Source organism: Chelonus insularis, unplaced genomic scaffold (genome assembly GCF_013357705.1).
Source record: "Chelonus insularis isolate UGA/USDA-ARS -01 unplaced genomic scaffold, ASM1335770v1 contig_563_pilon, whole genome shotgun sequence".
NCBI classification, from domain to species: domain Eukaryota; kingdom Metazoa; phylum Arthropoda; class Insecta; order Hymenoptera; family Braconidae; genus Chelonus; species Chelonus insularis.
This window is the reverse complement of record NW_023276645.1, coordinates 75,988-96,223: the sequence shown is the minus strand read 5'-3', so window position 1 is coordinate 96,223 and position 20,236 is coordinate 75,988. Positions and strand designations below refer to the sequence as shown.

General features: G+C 29.9%; 2 protein-coding genes across 14 annotated transcripts in view; one reads left to right on the top strand and one right to left on the bottom strand.

The window, feature by feature from the left end:
• The window catches only part of Patronin (calmodulin-regulated spectrin-associated protein patronin), a 37,043-nt gene extending 19,282 nt beyond the window's left edge, over window positions 1-17,761 (top strand). For 4 of the 13 annotated variants that reach the window (XM_035088632.1, XM_035088631.1, XM_035088633.1 and 1 more), the window contains 20 exons: window positions 204-658; window positions 978-1,093; window positions 1,915-2,025; window positions 3,642-3,723; window positions 3,899-4,635; window positions 4,871-5,037; window positions 6,001-6,177; window positions 7,614-7,747; window positions 7,832-8,387; window positions 9,795-9,972; window positions 10,057-10,334; window positions 10,436-10,723; window positions 10,808-11,044; window positions 11,139-11,319; window positions 11,696-11,815; window positions 12,185-12,280; window positions 12,765-12,863; window positions 13,954-14,142; window positions 14,200-14,482; window positions 14,721-17,761. In XM_035088632.1, coding sequence (XP_034944523.1) covers window positions 204-658; window positions 978-1,093; window positions 1,915-2,025; window positions 3,642-3,723; window positions 3,899-4,635; window positions 4,871-5,037; window positions 6,001-6,177; window positions 7,614-7,747; window positions 7,832-8,387; window positions 9,795-9,972; window positions 10,057-10,334; window positions 10,436-10,723; window positions 10,808-11,044; window positions 11,139-11,319; window positions 11,696-11,815; window positions 12,185-12,280; window positions 12,765-12,863; window positions 13,954-14,142; window positions 14,200-14,482; window positions 14,721-14,865 — 4,629 coding nt within the window. In that variant the 3' untranslated portion in view covers window positions 14,866-17,761. The remainder of the gene's footprint in view (window positions 1-203; window positions 659-977; window positions 1,094-1,914; window positions 2,026-3,641; window positions 3,724-3,898; window positions 4,636-4,870; window positions 5,038-6,000; window positions 6,178-7,613; window positions 7,748-7,831; window positions 8,388-9,794; window positions 9,973-10,056; window positions 10,335-10,435; window positions 10,724-10,807; window positions 11,045-11,138; window positions 11,320-11,695; window positions 11,816-12,184; window positions 12,281-12,764; window positions 12,864-13,953; window positions 14,143-14,199; window positions 14,483-14,720) is intronic. The other 9 variants (XM_035088636.1, XM_035088635.1, XM_035088641.1 and 6 more) reach the window with 9 other exon arrangements.
• A 285-nt stretch (window positions 17,762-18,046) lies between these two features.
• Window positions 18,047-19,564, bottom strand: LOC118070197 (uncharacterized). The gene is made up of 3 exons (XM_035088644.1): window positions 18,847-19,564; window positions 18,533-18,752; window positions 18,047-18,462 (listed from the first exon to the last, which is right to left on the bottom strand). The coding sequence occupies exons 1-3, from the start codon at window positions 19,490-19,492 to the stop codon at window positions 18,282-18,284; spliced, it is 1,047 nt and encodes a 348-aa protein (XP_034944535.1). The 5' UTR covers window positions 19,493-19,564; the 3' UTR covers window positions 18,047-18,281.
• Window positions 19,565-20,236: the final 672 nt, after the last annotated feature.

Sequence of the window (20,236 nt, the reverse complement as noted above, 5' to 3'; positions counted from 1 at the left end):
TTTTTTGTTATCTTATCAATAATTACTTAATTTCAATAATTTAATTAATTTTTTGTAGAAATTGTTATTTAGTAATTAAATTGATCAATAGATATTGATATGGCTAATTGCAAATTATTCTTTTATTTAATTGATACTTTGAACTCTGATCTTAATTATTCCTTAATAGCAAAATCATTAAACTGCAAAATTTTTTGTTTCAGTCTGCACATATGGCTGTGATAGAAGGCCTGATGGTCTTGTACGCGAAGGAAGTAGTAACAAGCGACCGAGTAGTTGCGGCAATTCGACGTTTTGACCCTCAAGCATACGTTGAAATGCCTAGTGACCATGAGAAGGGTCTTCTACTGTGGATAAGTCACGCTTCGCATGCTCTAATCGGCAAGATTCAAACGGAAGAAGGTGCAGGCGACAAGACCAGATTGCCTGAATTACCTGCAGCCAAAGACTTCCAATCTTTGTGTGATGGTGTAGGTTTAGCAGCAGTCGTGGCTTTCTATTGTCCTGGCGAGCTTAATTGGATGGATATTAGAGTATCCAAGAGACCGTCTGTTGCTGATGCTCTCCACAATCTATCTCTTGTTCACACTTTCTGTATGAGATGTTTACCATACTCTATTTTCCATATGCAACCTGAAGATGTTACCTATATGAGAGGGTAAATATTTTTCTTTGAGACTTTTATCTTCTTCAAAGAACTCTCTAGAGCTTGAAAAAAGACGAGTATTATAAATTGTTCAAAGAAAAAGACTTTGTCAGTTTCACAGAAGGCTGCAATAAAGTTTATTTTATTTCACATTGTTTAGCTCTGATCTTTCAAGATGCACAAAAGTTTAAAAAGAATTTAATGATAATAAAAATATTAGTGTCAAGCTCTAAAGAAATCAAAACTGTTATTTACATTATAACTTTTAATTTTTTTCAATTATTATTAAACTTATTAGCAGTGAATTATAATGTTTTTACCCGTTTTTTAGGTCCATGAAACAAAATTTAGTAGTATTTCTAGCAGATATGTATAACGTTTTGGAGATACATCCTGTAAAATGTGTACGTTATCCTGGAGAAGAGAGAGCAATGCAGTATCTTGATGGTATGTATCGTTCTGGAATAAAGGACAAGTATTATTTATTGCATTACATTAAAATAATTAAATAAGAAAAAATATTTCTCACAAAATTCTTATGCACTTGCGTAAGTCAACACCGTCTTAACACGCCTGGAAAGCATACTCATTTTGTATTATGAATACTTGGTAAAGTTGTTAAATTGGTGGCGGGTTACTATCGGTGAAGGCTACGTACTTATACCAAATTTACCCGTTATATATAATTTAAGTTGTTATGAGTTTATTCATTAATCTCATTACGACTGTAAAGAAGGATTCTATTCACATATAACAATAAACGAAAAAGTTGAATTGTTTTTGTGGTATGTTTTAAAAGTAATTTGCTATTTTACATACGACAAAGTTGCTTCTATATGTTCTGAAATGGCTTTTTTTATAAATTCAACTGGCAGTAACTATTTAAGATATTAATAACGATTATTATATGTACAGTCGTAATGATATCACGCTTCTTATCAGTGTCAACATACACTTCGTGTGAGATAGAAGACTGCTGGGTATGAGTGTCGACAAAATAGGCTTACTTATAATAAGGTTTACACCTGTGTAAGTTTCGTGGATGATAAGAAAGCAATTAAATAGAAAGAACAAAAGAATAACAGACTGGATAAAGCAAAAAAAAACACTAATTGACAATATCGATAAACTTAACACATGTAATATTTCCGTATATTTTTATGGCTAAATCTTCTTGATGCTTGACAACAACGCTATCTTCTGCCTTCTTTCGTCCACCATCCAATTGCCAATGAACTATAAATGGTCTCTATGCGGGTGACATGCAGAGTGCCCGCGCAATAGTCACGGGGTAGCTCATAAAAGAAGTCTACCACAGTCGATAGCTCCAATACCTGATCTGAGAAGCAACCTCTCCGTTTCCGCGCCAGGTTTCACAGGTATCCGTAAACAGCCAACAAACAAAATCATCCATTCTTAGGTGGTTTTCCTCTTATTCATCGTGTCGCTAAAAATTCATCGACACATTCGTGCTGAACATCTTGAAATCAGCCAAGTGTCTTCAAGTTGACGTGGAAGAACTTGAGTGTCGTTCATTAAATCTATTTTATTAATATTTATCACTTTTACTTGCTATGATTTAAATGCAGCGCATTTCATCTCATGCTTATTGGTGTGTTCTTTGATGCTGTAATTGTTTTAATAAACAACTGGTTTGCTTTTTTGTACTTCAACTTAGTTTAATGATTAAATCATAAAGAGTTTACTCAAGTGACAGAGTTGAATAAACTAACATTCAAAGAGACAATTAAGGTGCTATTTCATGACAAAATTTCAGACTATACAGAGTCACAATGAATAGATGCACTGAAGAACACACTTCATATTTTTAATTTAAGCTTTGATTGGTTTTATTCATTTTATACTCTCTACTTATGATTCAACTACCATTTCTTATCTTTGTTTTTCTACCTTTTTATTATTTGAAAAAAATTTTTTCCATATTATTTGATTGTGCTTTTTCGTATTTTGCATTCTCTTCGATCAGTTATATCCAGTGTGTTTTGCATTTAAATCGTGGTTTATACTGACAGTAACGATATTTGAATAAGAAGAGAAATCAAGTTAGGAGCACAGCTTGTTACTAATCGTATGATTTGCATATCATCATGGAAAGTAGTAAGATCATCAGAGTCGAGGAGTATGCATGTGATGCAGAAGTTGAAAGAAATAATATAAACACATGCCGTGAACGCGACTCATATTATTAGCTTTATTGCTTAAATGACTTGCTGCTTGCATTGCAATCAATTAAGCATGTTTGTATATTTTTTTGTTATTTTTATTTAATGATTTACTTATTTATTCATACTCTGAGAGGAGTAAATGGGCGAGTCATGAGATCTACTTCATCTTCAGTTTGTTGGTATTTTTTGCGATGTAAATTGTTTAGTTTAATATAATTTATTGTATTTTTTGTCATTTTCATTGATTTTTATCATAGATGTGTTATAATTAATTCTAGATTGGTCAATACCTAATATAAATTTGACTACCCCCATCAAATAATAACGTCATTTAGATATAATTTTATTAGTAAGGTTAATTTAATTATCAATTATTACGTATCAGCTTTTTTTAAGTAATAAAAATTTATATTTTTATTAACTAAAATGTAGTTAATATTAAACAGAGAAATTCTTGGCAAAGTATTAAATACAAATGTGACTGTCAAAAGCTTTCTAAAATGTTATAAGTTGGAAAAAATAATGGAGTCATATATGTTGAACTTTCAATTAGATCAAATTTTTAAAATCTATTACTAATTTTTATACTATAAATACTTTCTCCAACGAATTTCTATGTTTGATAAGTTATCAAGTGAACAATTTATCTAACACCATTTAACTTATCTTTGTTGACAAATTTGTTTTTGTACAAATAATTTATGGAAATATTGTATGTTTTTATTATTTTATGTTTATGATTTCAACAAATCAATTTTAGGATGATATAACACCATGACCAATAGTACATCGTATTTTTTGTCTTTCAGTGGCGAAACCTATCCCATCAAGTTCTGTAAGAAAGTCGCAGTCATTGCAACAAACTACCGAAAGCCATTCATATGATGACAGGTAAATATGAAGTGAATTATTTTAAAATAAAAATTAGTTTTGTTATTCTGTGAATATTTGAGACAATATTGACATTCACTGAAAATTTTTAAAATAACTCAAATTAACAAGGCAAATTTTTCAAGCAGAAAACTCGTGGATTTAATGAATCAATAACAAATAAATTCAATTGCAGACGGGGAGGATCGGAGGAAAATTTCGTCGTCCATCGAAATAGAGGAATTCCAACATTGAGTTCTGTAGCAGATGAAAGATATACAAGATCAGAAGCTGCTGGACGGCCAAGTAATTGGGAAGATCAGCGAAGAAGTTCGTATGCTGGACGACGTTCACGACGAAACAGTGTTACGGATGATTCTCAATTAACAATAGAAAATTTCGGTGGATCTCAAGATAATTTACATAATTTTGGATGTATGAGAAATCCTGATAAAGAATTGGTGCATACCGGGAAACGCACTGCCACAGAACCAACGCTTCCTGTACGCTCCAGTGTCCAAGATGCCTATGCCAGTGACGTCCAACATATTCTCGCTGATAATGGTTATGTCAATGATGAACCAACGCCAAGACTTAGGAGGCAGGCCTCCAACTCCAGTTTAAATAACTCGAGCCACAAAAATGTTGTACATTCCAGTGATAATCATGATAATACTGATGTTGAAACCACAAAGATGGCTAGTTTTGCGAATCTCACACGACAAAGCTCAGAAAAGAGCATTAATTTTAAATACACTGAGCAAGATCGTGAAGAACTAGGCTCTAAAACAAATTTTATTTATAAAAAACATGGTCAAAATAACAGTAATGGAGTTGGAGAGAAGAAGACTACATTTGCAACTTTGCCAAATACGACGACGTGGCAACAACAAAGCACTCAACATACTCAACAACTGGAACAGCATTCAGCTGGTATATTTTTTAGCTTTTATATTTTTTTGCTCTTTAAGCGTTTTTATCCCAATAAACGATTTATTTATAGAGTAAAAATAAATCCATTCAATTTCTCTGTTTATTCAAGTATTTAAACAATTTTCACTTTATGCCAATTTATACGATTATCTCTCATAATATTGATTTCAATTTGTTAATGTATCCTTAGATTGATATCTCAACAACAATGTACTTTTTTTTATTATTGTTGTAGATGAGAATGGCGGAAACATAATCACGGCTTCAGAGTTGAATAAAATAAAAATGGAACTCGAGGAAAAACGTAGACAAATAGAAAATGCAAAGAAAAAAATGGAAGTAGTCGTATCGAAACAACGGCAAAAAGTAGGGAAAGCGGCATTTCTTCAAGCTGTTACAAAGGTAAAAATATATTTACATAATTCCCATAATTTATTTACTTTTAAATAATATTAAAGTATATCATTAACTTTTTATTTATCTAATATTTAATCTATTTTATATCTACTCTAAATGAATTCATTATTTTTTCTACTCATCATTATTGAATGTAATCTTGTAAATCTATGTTGTGAATTGTTGTAATGCAGATGTATTTCCAATCTTTCAGCTATGCATTGCGGTAAGTGCATGTCGGATGCACTAAAAGTATTCTATCGTATCACTCAGTCACTCGAAATCATGCACTTATCCCAATAGTTAGTGATATTCAACGTTTTTTTTCTATTATTCTTTTATTTATTTTTTACTTATATCTTCTACTATCTCATCTCATTAGTAATTAAGATTTATTATTTATTGATTCTTACTCAGATGATTTTTTATACTTGTACTCTGTACTGGTGCAGGCTGCATGTTTTCTTATGAATATAGTTTGCCAAAGCCAAGTATTGTAAAGTATTCGCTTAGCTCACTGAGAAAAGAATTTGATGACGAATTGAATTTATAATTCAGATTCATGTTCCATCTAAATAATGAAGTTTGTAATTTTTCAATTATTATAAATTTACTAATAAAATAAATGAATTGATGAATATTAAATTATTTTCTCAGTGAAAAAATAAAAATGATAAATTGCAAAATGAGAAGTTGAAAATTAATTTAATGAATTCATTAGAACGCACGTGAATTTTTTTAAATTAAATTATGAAAATGAGTTAAGTAGATGCTCTAGTGTAAATAACAGTATTGCTTTAAATTTTAATAATAAAAAAAATGACAATTAAATAAAAGACAAAGCAAGAATATTAAAGTAAATAAAAACTTGGCTGCGGTATCATTACCTCCACGGATGTTCCGATGTTCGGATATTCTCGATGGTGGTGGGGTGTGAGTAACAACGCACGGTGGTTGGGCTGGTTACAGGGTAAGGTAAAATCTCCTTCCTCATCGACATCCGGCGGTGACAGTCCTGTGGAGCATGGTCCTCCTACTCCACTGTCCTCTGGATCCGCTGGCGAGACCCCGACAAGTGTCACCGAGACACCGTCGGTACCTCAACACAATGCGCAAGAGAAACCGCAGCGTCCTTTCTCATTCAAGGTACATTTATGCCTTTCCATTTTTTAGATTTTTTTTTCAAACCAGCCGACTGTGTCCTGCAATGTTCCTTGCGCATAGTTTGATAAGTAAAGCTACATTGAATGGCTTCGAATGTTGAGAATAAAATTTAATTTTTTTATCATTTTTTCTTTTGGTGGTGGTTTTTAAAGAAATCATTTTTTTACATTCATAAGTTTGTCAAGTGGCGTTATTAACATTATTAATATCAAATTTACTAAAAGTTTAACAAATTTTGATTAATGATTAATTCGGTGTATTATTGAGAAAAATATATATAGAAAAATTTTGTTAGAAGTAGAAATATAATTTGACTCATAAATCGTATGATATGAGTAAATTTAACAATATATATAGATAAAATGTCAAACAAATATTTCTACAAGATTTTTTATACAAGCATTCTCAACTATTCCGATATAATTTTCTCAATAGAATAGATATACTAGATATGATATTGATCAAACAGATAAATGTAATCTCGGCTAAGTGTCGTCCTAGACCTTCTGTCAAAATGTTAAGTTGTTAGTTAGAATCAGTGTGCTTACAGGAAAGTGATCTACATTGCAAAAAAACATTTTTGTGAAATTTTTTAATTAAAATTTTGTCAAGTTATTTCAACACTGTCTATTACGGTAAAAATATTCAATTTGCAAAAATAACATGCTTAAATGAGTAAAAAAATCGCAATAATTTAACATCACAAGATTAACAAGTAATTCTAGCCATTTTACTAATTGTCTTCTGCTTTTTAATATATTCAGTCTGAATATAGTAATTGATTTTAGATTTAATTGAAAGAAGAAAAACAAAAAATAATCAGTGCAATCGGCATTTTTTAATAAACAAAAATTTTAACAAATTTTTTTTGGTTTTTTAAAAGTAAATTTATTGTGAATATCATACATTATTAATTATGTTTAGTTTCAATAAATTATTTAATTCATTTACAACAACCTTTTTAAAAAAATTTAAAAAAAGTAAATCCGAAAATGAATCAAGTATAACATCAAATTCTCACGTTGAAAATCTTTCAGAAGAAGACATTGATCAATATCGCAGTGCAGTATCAAAAAGTGATTCTAATGATTCGGATAGATCAATATATGCATCAGCAACATCATTGAAATCATGCTATGTATCAATTACAGATTATGAACCTATTCAAACAAAATCAGATTCACCAAAAAGTGTAGACAATAATTGGTCAGCTGAAATCAAGCCTCGGTCTAAATTAACTAAAACTTTCAAGGGAGCTATTTACAATAATGATAAAAGAAAGCATAATACACCTATAATTAAATAATTTGTATGTTTCATCGTAATAATGATAGGTGTATTCGATCTAAAAATTCCTAACTGTTTTGATCATCGATAAGATTACAATTATCACGAGAGTATTTTTTTTCCACATTTAGGAAATTACCGAAGATATCAGAGATGTTGAACACAAGTGGCTCGGACAAGATGGCAGTGCACCTTTTCTTGAAACTCGACGGACTCCTGACATTGAAAATATGGATCTTGAGCAATATCAACAATCAATTTCACAGTAAATATTAATTAAACATTTTTCTAATAAAATATAATACTTTTAAAAAGTTCAAAAAAAATTATTATTATGTTAAACTAACATTTTTAGGATGAACAGTAGCCTTAGTGAAATCCAAGCTGACATCCAACGTTTAGCAAGTCAACAAAATCAAATTCAGCAGCAACACTTGATGACTCAACATCAACAGCAAATGCAACAGCAACTTCAGCAATTACAAAGTTTGAGTCAACAACATCTCCAAAGTTACGCCATGCAACCAATAACTCCTCAGCAGAATCAATTTTATCTACATGATCAACCGCAGAGAAGAATGTGGGGCAGAACACCACAGCAAACTCTACCCAACGAAATGATTGGTGCAGAATATCAACAGCCAGTAGATTCGCGGTATAGTCCTCAACACCCAGTTTATCAACAAGACCCTCGATTGTATCAAGATATCAGGACTTGGGGTGCTCCATCATCTCAACAAAAAGGATTTGTGTTACATGATACTTCTCAGGAACAAAGGTATCTCAACGGAGGTGATCACAGTCTTTGTAACAGTCAAATGCATCAGCCTATTTCCAACTATCCATCAGCCTCTATTTTTAATCAAACGCCTCCTGCGACTGCTAGTCCTCAACACCGAATCGCCGTAAGTATTAACAATGAATTTAATGTTAATGGTTTTAATAAATAATTAAAAATAAGCTTATGTTATAAATTGATACACTTATGGACTTTGAGAAGAATTTATTTTTATCCATTTAAAATGGCCATTGAATGCTGTAGGTATTTATAGAAGTTGTATTTCTGAAGTTGAAACTTTTAATACTTTAAAAGTTATATTATCAATATTTAGATGGTTAATTTCAAATGTTTTTTTAAGTTAAAATTAAGGAATGTTATTGTATGTTGTATGGATTTGTAAATTGGACAATAAGATTTAGATAAACTATTGAAAATTACGATTTCCATAAAAATTTGAAAGAAATTTACTGGTTGATAAAATAGTATTTGACCTCGAATTACAATGAAAAGTTTAAACTGGATAACGATTTATCTTAGAGAGAAATAAAAGAATTAGACTTGATATCAAGAAATAAGAAACTAGGAAATGCCAATTGATAGAAAAACATAAATTTGTATGTCAGGACATATATTGGACTTTTTGCTTGGCTGAGTTTGTCTTATTGAAAATGACTTCCGGAATGGTTTATCGATTTTTACATATTAAATAAACATTCAGTTCACTGGCCATAAAAAATTTCACGAAAAAAAATTTTCATGTTTACTCGATTGAATCAATCACTGGAAAAATAGTTATTTAAAATGATTCTGAAAGGGTAAATAGACAATTTTTTCTAGTGAAAAGTTGAATGTTCTTGTCGTTATTAATGATACTAACATTATTAAAGAGAATTTTCACTACGAATACAAATGATAAAAACACTCGTAAAGTCATTACAGAACCAGTTGATGATGTAACCCACCTTTTTAAAACTGTTGCCATCTAAGATGGTAGACTCTTCCCACACATGTGTTCTTTTACCTGAAACTCCTACAGTTTGATCTCGACCCACTGAACGCTTTTGACGTTTGTGCTTTTCCTAATCTCAATAATATGCATTTATTTTATTCAAGTACATCAACACGTTCTTCTTACTATCATGATGTTGAGGTTTGGTTTATTAGCCTTCATTTCTCGTGCTGAGTGTTGAAAAATTATACGTTCTAAGTGATTCTATACTATTTTGCAATCATCTCTTTAGTGGAAATAATTAAAATATAATTTTATTTAAATTATTTATATATTTTAAATATCGAAAAATTGTTACAAACATTCCTTTGATGAATCAGGAATAATTCTTAAAATAAATAAAACTTTTAATTAATTAATTGCATCATTTTTAAAAACATTCAACATTTTTAAGAAAAATATTTTTCAAGTGAAGATGTTTAAAAAATTGGTGAATTATTTTAACATTGATAAAATAGCAATTAAAAAAAAAATTCAATATTATATTGATAAGATTATAAAGACATTTGAATTTTATTCTAGGTTCACCGAATAAGTCAATTAATGAACGAAAGTCCAGAGGTGAGGAAACCAACAGTTCATCACATACCTATTACCTGTGAAAGTCCAACGGAAAAACGACAGAATAATACCACAATCCACACACCCGTGCCCGCTCCACCAGTGGATGACATGGAGCCACAAAATATTTCCTTTATTGGTAAGTTACTTAGAGAAAGTACCATAAAATGACTATTTAATTTTTAAGAATTTATACCAAGTGTTAATGTTTCTTTAATTATAGGAAATGATGACGATTTCGCACAAGGAATTAAACGACTGCACATAACATCTGGGAGTCGAACATACAGAATAGCATCACCAACAAAAACTACAATATCTCGAAATTCTTTTCAACCTCATTCATCACTTCGAGAAGCATCTCCGTCACCTACAACAGCACCTGAGATAACGCCTCTTGATTCTTCTGACGCTGGTGAAAAAGGATTTTATATTTCTTTCGATAATGATGCACCCAAGAAACCGAAACCTACCCTTAGAGTCAAGAGATCGCCGAAAAAGGTATAAATCCAATAAGTTTTTCAAATTTATTTTATGCATTTTTAATTTTATTTTATATTTTATTGACTATTACTAAAAAATAAATGTTTCTGTCTAAAAAGGAGAGGGCCGTTTCATCATTTATTGAATCAGAAGACATGACAACACGTCCTGAATCTCCAGTCAGTGCAGTAGAGCGACATCGTCAGCTAGAAGTCCAAAAGGATTTAGAAAAAGAAAGGCAACGTCAAGCTGAAGAGCGTGAACATCAGAGACAAGAAGCACGCGATAGGGAATTGAAGAGAGAGATAGATAAGGAAAGAGCTCGAGAAGAAAGACAGAGAAATAATAGTGAAGGTCGCCAGGGAGTTGGTTTAGTGATTGGCAATCAACTTGCCAATCCTGATCCCGTAAGTAAAGATTAAGTAAACAGTGAAATTTCTATTATGTAATGTAACATAAATTTGAAAATCATATTTTCGAATAATTAATAGAATTCCGTGGATGAAATGGAAAGGAAAAAAGAACGAATTATGCTTTTATCACTTCAAAGAAGACAACAGCAGGAGGAGATGAAGGAAAGAAAAGAGGCTGAAGCACAATCAAGAAGAGAACAAGAAAAATTGAAAGAGGAAGAACGTGCTCGAAAGAAAGAAGAAGATCGACAGAGGAGAGCTGCAATTTTAGAACAACACAAATTGAAGAAAGCTATTGAAGAAGCTGAACGAGAGGTAAATTGATTAGATTATTTTTAATTAATTGATAAATGAATTTTCGGTTCAAATCGAAAATATGTGGAAATAATGAAATTATTTATAACCACAGGGAAAAGTAATTGACAAAGAACTTCTTAATGCCATAAAACCTACTGCAAAATTACGTAATAAGACTGCATCGGCTCGACCACGACCGAAAACCATTCATGTAGATCAAAGCTCAGAATTGGATTCTGGAGCTTTGACTCCTAGTCGCGGGAAGAAAGGTTCTTCCTCTAATCTCAGTACAGGTAAGTCATTTATTATCACTACATTTATTCAAGTATCAAAAAAACATATCAGTGTAATTTATCCTAAATGTCATTGTAATTGCATTGCTCTTTGCATGATAAATATTTACAAAATATATTTTTTTTTTGTTTAATGCCATTTTTATGGGATAATTTTGTTAAAAATTGTTTTCACAACTCTATCCAACCACAATATGTATTATAAGCTCTAATTTTTCTTGCCAAACATTAGTTTGTATAAATCAGCTAGACTACACAATTGATAGAATAACATTTAGAAGTCATAACTAAATCATCAAGAGATAATAAAGATTAATTCAAGTAGGCTAGAAAATAAGAGCTGTACATGGTTTTTGCACTAACACACTGACTGTAGCGACGCTGATCTCACCAACGATGAAGCGAGACTACTTCCGAGGCTCGCAGGACACACTCACTGCTGCCCACTTTGATGATCGGCGAGCCGGAATCCTCTCTAGGGGTGGCAGTCTCAAGGGTATGCACAACACGCACTCTTTCACTCACAAATTTATTGAGTTAATAATCCATAAAACTGTACATCTCTATATCAGCTTTTAATAACAATGTAAGGACTAAATGTTTTCTTTAATAATTTGTAATTATAAAGACTATAAAATTTTTGCAAGTTTATGGATTAATTCAATAAACAAAACAAACAATTTGTATTAATTTGTTTTTAACAATTAACACTGAATTTTTTAAATTGTATTTTTAATATAGCATGAATCCTAAATCTGTTTTATTCATTATTATATCCTATTGTAGCTTTTAAAAAGTAGATAGAATAGAGATAAATTGTTTCTTCCATTTTAAAAATATATTGTAATAGTATTACCCTTTTTAGTATCTTCTGTAGACTCACCTGATGACGGTAGAGGTTGTTCTCCTTGTCGAAGCTCAACTCAACTTGGACGTCGAGGCTCTTATAAAACATCACGAGGTGAGTCAATGTGTTTTCTATAATGTAATTTATAAAGAAAAAAAACTAATTATTTTTTCCGTTTTTTTTTCCAAGTTGAATGTAAAATGTCTTGAGTGTGAAGCTTTGCCGTGATAGCTTATTATACAGGATGCTAAAAAAATTCACCCTCATTATTGTTGGTTCTGTCCAAGAATCATAACAGACCACAATACTTTATTTTTTGCAAAAAAAAACAATTTTTTTAAGTAGCGCCTTGGAGTAGTCACGAATTTCAGTTATGTAATGTCCGCACTAAGCTGCACAAACATTGATTTTGATGTGTCCTTATGGATATTGCTGGTAGTTAGAAGTCGTGACCCCTTACATACGTGCGAAAACACAAATAGCATCATTAAAAATTTAAAAATTAATTTAAACATGATTATTACAAATATTTTAACTGTTCCGGCCGTTGTTAAAGGCTTGCGAGTGTAACATCGAAAAACGTTGCATTATATTGCAGATGCGCAGGAGCCTCAGCAACAGCCTAGAGGCAGGCCTAAATACTCAACTTACCAAAACTTTAAAGGAAGAAAGTCAAATTCGTTGATGAATTTGTGTGGTAAGAAGCACTAGATGACTTGATGAATAAGTTTACATATTTTCTGTCCCCATATTTATGAATTCTAATTTTCTATTCGTGCAATATCGTCTTTGGTGTCTTCCCATTACACAACCACACAGTTTTGTAGGCAGTTTAATTCATTAATTAGAAGCATGGTGGAAGACATGGATAATTCACAGGTGGAAGTGTTACACGCACACATCAACACTAATACTAATTAATTAATAACATTGATATTTATTTCATATATATCAGTTAATATGTAATTTAATGACCTTCATCAGTAGTTAACTCATTAGTTATCATAGCCATAGCTCGGTCAACGCTTACTGGGCTTGTTGTACAGCACTTGGTTGTGGCGCCTGATTTTTCAGTAATTTCAGATTAATCATGATGGATCCGGTTGTTCGTTAGTACTTACATGAAAATGAAACAGTTTAACTACTCATTGATTGAATCATTCTAGTTCATAATTACAAAAGATAATGTTTTGAAATGCTTTAGAATATAATACAGGTCATATTGTTAACAAACAGTTTGCAAATTAGTGTTTTTAACTTTTCAGGTGTTAGCTTAATGTTCATGGAATCAATTTTCTATTAAATATTTGTGTATAGCATTTATAGATTTTTTTTGTAGTTGAGAGAGTCATTTTGCTTCATGAAAAGTTCAAAAAAGTTTGAATTTATAACTCATCTTGCTTTTCTTCAAAATGTATAAAGTTATTCATTCGAATTCAGAGAGCTTTCATTGTTATTATTAAATTTGAAGTTAATCGTTATTGTAATATTTACCATTTCTGATCTTTATAATCACATAATATAAATGAACAAACAATACGTATTTTAGGTTGACAGGAAATAACTTTAGTAAGTTACTTACCAGTTGGTGAAGGGTTTTTAATATTATGAGTAAAAACTTAGTAATCATCATAACTGAAAAAATAAAAAAAAATTAATCAACTAATCGGAAAAAATTTGAAGTCCCGATTTTTGTTTATTTTTTTATTTTTATCATTTAAACAATATTTAATTTCATTTCTAGATTATTCAATTTTGATTGAAAAATGATATTAATGTCAATTTAGATACGGACAGTGGTTTGGGTCGTGCAACACCACCAAGAAGAGCACCTAGTCCTGGAATGGGCAGCACAAAACATTTACCGTCTCCATCTGGTCCTGGATCTCTGCCTCCCGGTCTTATGTCGAAGCGAAGATTCGATGATGGTAGCAGTGACATCAGTAGTACGCCTAGTTCGATGATGGAGTACAATGGTACTTACATCACATCTGAAGAATTTGAAGCATGATAATATATTTTTTATATTTCAGGTCCTCGGCTCTACAAACAACCCGCAACGAAATCGAATCGTGGAATAATGTTGAATGCTGTCGAGTACTGCGTCTTTCCTGGAACTGTAAATAAAGAAGCTAAGAGAAGGGTATTGGATGAAATCGGTAGATCCGAAAGCAAACACTTTCTTATCCTCTTCAGGGATGCTGGTTGCCAATTTCGTGCTCTTTACTCGTACTGTCCTGATAGAGAAGAAGTCACTAAACTCTGTGGTACTGGACCTAAACAAGTCATCGATAACATGTTTGATAAGTTTTTCAAGTATGTCAAATAACTCAAATTTAAATCTCTTATTAAGTCTGATTTTTATATTTAAAAAAAATTTAATTATTTCTTGTTAATGATTAGGATAAATTGTTTTTTTATTTTTCTTTGTTACAAGTTAGTTCTTTCAAAATTTACATTGTTAAAAATGAACACAAAATTTAAATGATGTATTGATTATTTCGTGCTTTAAAATTATCTTTTAGTTAATGATAATTATTATTTATTATTTTAGATATAATTCTGGTGGTAAATGTTTCTCTCAAGTCCACACGAAGCATCTGACTGTAACCATCGATGCCTTCACGATACATAATAGCCTTTGGCAAGGTAAAAAAGTGAATTTACCAAACAAAAAGGACATGGCGCTCGTCATATAGTTTTACAAAAACCTAAACTTTACCTCTAACATTATTAAAAATGATTCTGCCTCTGTTGTTTATAGTTACTATTTTAATACAACCCTATAAAAATGCAAACGTTGCGTTCTTAGTCAATTTTTTGTTACAGAAGATCATTCTTGATCGACGATACATTACAATACAATTATTCTTATTTTTAATAAGCGATTTATCAGTCATTACCAGTAACAAAAATTTTCAAAAAAAATATTTTTTACGATCCGGTGTTTGTTCTTTTTCGTATGTTTTTTTATTTTATATTTCTATATTTACCATTAGGTTAAATTAATCTGCAACACTAGTACCGATTTGACAATGTTGATAATGAGATTATAAATAACAAAATACATTGATAAAAATAGGAATTGTCTATTTATAACAATTGAAAAAATATTTGCGGACTAACTTATGATATTGACAACTATTATTTTTTTGATTATGATATATATATATTTTAAAATTGTTCTTATTGAAATTTGAGTGCACTTTCGATGAGTATATAATATTTAATTACCCTAATTAATTTATCAACAACAAAAAGAATAAGAAAAATCTATGAGCTTCAAGTTGTGTTTCTATCATTAAGACAAAAGTTAGGAAGTTTCTTCGTAATTGGTAGATTGTTAAATGTTTAATTGCTTCCAACGATTAATGCATAAATGATACATTTGAGTCTTTTATTTATCATTGAATGAATTATTTAGAAAAAAGATTATTAATTAATTAAAAATAATTTAACTGCAAGATTGTTTAGGGCGAATCAAATTTTATTAAATAATTCAATTAATATTAATTAATAAATAGTCAATAAATACCATTGTCATTACTTAATTATATTTATAAAACGTGACAGACGTGGAATAAATCTAATTAAGATATTTATTAATTATTTTTTAAGTAATAGACTATTTTTAATCTATACTATTAATTAATATTAATTGTCAATCATTTAAGTAATGATGACATATACAGTAAAAAGCAATTATTTTAAATAAATTGATAATCTTCTTTCTTTATTAAGTCGAGTGACTGTTGACAGTTGCATCGATGAGTGTGATTACAATTTACTTGTTGAGATTCTGTATGAGCAGTTCATGGACATAAATAGTTTTGTAAATAAATAAGTTGATTGCAGTTAGTAATGGAAAAATACCAAATTAGCCTTACAGTCAATTTGGCAAATATATTTTTTTTCGTTTTTTTATACAAATAATTGTAAAAAAAATTTTATCATGCGCTGAACTTGTCGCTTATCATATTGGATCGCTTCCACTTTTAATCTACGGTCCATGGAATCATACAAATGAGAAAAAAAAATTTTCATATCTATCATAAATTATTTCATATCAGTCTAATTATTTCATTAAAAATGGATATTCACTCTATTATTTTAGTCAGTATTTTATATTGAATTTTCGTTTTTTGTTGTGTTTGAATGTAAATTCTCTTAAGATATGTCTTCCCGAATTGGTTTCTAATATGCTGAATTAGATCGGCGGCTTCTATGTTTTAATTGTGAGCGTGCAATCAGAAGAACTAATTATTGTGCCATAAATCCCAAAGCCGTGAGATGTCAAAGCACCAAGTCGGTTATTTGTAAGTCATAACTTGAAGAGAAAATGTTCGTACATACTTGAAAAAACGTTTTTTAATCGAGAACTAAACAAATGCAAACAAAAATAAATAAATAAAAAAATTGGAATAAAAATACAATGCCTGAATTAATTAACATATCGAATTTCCCAATAATCTTTCATTAAAAATCATTAAAATGACCGAGCTAGAAATTCCAAAAGGATCGAGAGGAGATTTTAAAATAATAAACATCAAAGTGAAGCCTCGAAAAAATTTGTAATTCGAATATTTAATAAAAATGTATGTTTAACACTGATATGTTATTAAATGTATCGCGTATTTTCACACAGCGTTTAAAAATATTTACATCTAGTTAAATCAGAGAAATCAAGGATTAAGTAATTATATTTAAAGAAAATTAAAAAATAGGATAATATTCATATTAATTAAAATGAAAACGGTCCGATATGACAATATTGTGTGCGGCAAATGCCATAATGGATGAAAAAAATAAATGATTTAAAGCGCATTGCTCATCACAGCGAGCTCTGTATAACGCTAAAGTTTCGAATTGTCTTTTAATGATGTGGATTGTTTTTGATGATAAGGAATGTGTTTAGTCACTAATAATAAATATATAAGAGTTTATGTGACTGATTATCTGGTGACAACTAATTTATTAAATAAAACGTTGTCGAATTAACGAATTACTATGTAACGATGCAAGAACTATCTTAAAAAGTGATTACTTGTGCTTGATAATGATATTTTTCAAAAAAGAAAAATATTATCAGTGAGCTGGATAAATTGGCGCGTAAATAATAGATTGAAAAACTTATAAGAAAAGTAAAAAATTATTTGAAAAATTAAGTAAATTGAGTAAAAATATAAACAATTAAAAAATAGCGTAAAAACGTGAGAAACGGCGGGTATATGAAGAAAGTAAATGAAAAAAAAAGATAATATTTAAATGTGACGTGTGTGAATGCATGTGTGTGTGTGTGAATATGCTGCCGTAAACTGCGCTTACTAATAATAAATAAAAAATTGCTCTTTGTGTAATAATCCTTACTTTTTATCGTCATCAAAAGAAAAAGTTAAAAAACAAAAAAAACATCAAGAGATGGAACTTTTGTCTATAATAATTTTTCAATTTACCCATGTCTGTAAATATTATGTTTTTATATATACATATAAACGAAACTACTACTCGATTTAAGTACATCAAGTAAAATTTGGGTCATATTTTACTGTTAGCATCTTGCAGCGAATGTCATCAATAAAATTCAATAACCCATTATTGGAGTATTCATTTGGATAACTATTCATTATTTATACTTTCAACATATACATTTAGTTTGGAATTCACTGTTTATTTTTGCTTTCAAATAGTGAATAAAAAAACTAACTAAATTATTAGTTAAAATTAATTCATTTATTTTAGAGAAACATTTTTAATAATTATATAAAAGTAAAATTTTATTTTTCAACAGTTATAATATATATGAATATGTTTTAAAAACACAATTGAAAGTACATTTTTCAGGTAAGAGAGATAGATAATTTATAAAGTTGATACATTTTTAACATATAAAATTTTTTGATCTATAAGATAGAAATAAATTTCAATAAACTTAGAATTTTAAAGAAAAATTCCATCATTTGAAGATAATTACATAATAAAATAAAGTAGAAAAGTACAGAAAGTAAAAACACATATAAAAGATGTCATCTTTCGCAAGTATTGCCATAGCATTGACATTAATACAACTTGAGATTATTAAAAAAATTTCGAAAGCTTACAAAATGCCATTAACTACTCATACTGTTAAATCACCACTTGCGAAAGGGACTAAATCATATTGACTTAATAATTTATGAAATAAATGGCTTGCGAACAAAATATATGCACAAACAGAGATATAGAATATCATAGAAGCAACCCACGTTGTTACGTCGTCACTGTCGATGTTAGAAACGTCGTTCTCAATTACTGGATCTCTGAAAATAATAACATTTTTAAAAATTATTTCAGTAATGGTGATTGATTAAATCCAGTATATTTACAAACCTGTTTTTCCGATCAAAGTTTTTCACAGCCATAAAAAAATGATGAAGACGGTCACGATAATCTGAAAAGTGTTTCCGGAAAAGGTGATCTGCGATGTAACTACTCCTATAGTAATTTCTTCGATTATTTTCGGGTAGCGACCTGGGTACTTCTAGAGTATAAGTATTGGTTTTTGGATCGAGCCAACTTACATTATATTCTTCTTTGAGAAGATTGAAGCCTGAAAATAAACAAAAATAATACACTTATAATGCTTAACGTTTATCAAGTAAAATCTTCAGTCATTTTATAGCAAATGTTAAACTATCACATACCTTCTTCTTTAAGACAACCGCAGGCCATCTGGGATTTAAACCAAATTATCGTTCCAGGACGAATTCTTCTTTGAATCACTCTAACTAACGTTAATGGTGCTCTATCTGGGACTATTTCAAAGAAGAAATTTCCACTGTCTTTCTCAAAGCCGCTGAAAACCCATGTACCGTCGGTGGAATGGGAACCATATTTGTCTTCGAACGTAGCTTCATTCATCTTCACAATAATATTTTGTCCACCCAATTCCGGGGCAGAATTGCGTAAACACCAATCTTGAAAAACTTCACGAATGAAGATAGACCAACGAATTGCTAATTCACTAGAAATATTCGTTTCTTGTATGAGTCTTTCGAGATTAAGTGAATCCATTTGCAAATATAATGCTAGAAATAAGCAAGTTTTTGCTGGAGATAAATAAAGGCTTTCCAACAGATCATCAGGACGCACTAAACGTTCAAAACCGTGCCCACTTTGACAATACCAATGTGATTTATCGCTGCTAAGCTTTGCAACTTCATCACATTCAGTACACTTAACTTGCAGATCTGCAATTCCATGATTATTGACAATTTCTAAACACTTTTTATCAATATGAAACGTACGGAGAGCTTCAACATGTCCAATTTGACATCCGTTACAAGCCATGGTTGATTGCTTACTAAATTTTATAAAGCTACTTATTTAATTTTGTGCACTGAGACACATATAAAACCATCTTCTATCGTAAGAAAATCTATAATCTTATCCAAGGACTTTGTGTCAACTTGGATGTAGCATTTTGAAGCAGAATGTAAATACAAACATGATTTCGTTTGAATTTTCATGGACAAGCGATAAATATTCGTTAGAAAAGTTTATATGTTTATTTCTGTTCATAACTTTTGTTTACGAGTACCTAAATCAAATTTGTATTGCTTCCTTCCTATCGAATTCTAATTAGAAAAAGATTCATTGCTCCAAAACTGACGATACCTGTTTATTTAGCCTTTCCCACCTTTTCGAATACATGTATTTTTATTTAGAAAGTTCTCGAATTTATGGACTCATTTTTTAAATTATTTACTTAATAAATAATTGTCCCAAATGTTTCTTTTAAAGAAATTGTAGAATTCGATTAAAATAATAAAAAGTTTTGAGTATTAGAATGAGGGTGAAGTGATTAAATTTATAATAAAATTATATTTTATTTTTTTTTATTATTAAAAAAAAGATAATTAAACATTAATTGCTTTGTTAACCATTTATGGCAATCAAAATATATTACAATATTTATTATTTTTTTCTTTATTAATTAATTAATTATTTGTTTATTTATTTAATATTAAGCATATAAATATTAAAAATATTTTTTTCGTAAAATTACTTCTAAATTATTGCAAATATTATTCT

Coding starts and splice junctions, on each gene's coding strand:
- LOC118070197 (XM_035088644.1), bottom strand. CDS start 19,492: ATGGCTTGTAACGGATGTCAAATTGGACATGTTGAAGCTCTCCGTACG. Junction 18,753..18,846: donor CGGTTGTCTTAAAGAAGAAG/GTATGTGATAGT, acceptor GTTTATTTTCAG/GCTTCAATCTTCTCAAAGAA. Junction 18,463..18,532: donor AACTTTGATCGGAAAAACAG/GTTTGTAAATAT, acceptor TATTATTTTCAG/AGATCCAGTAATTGAGAACG.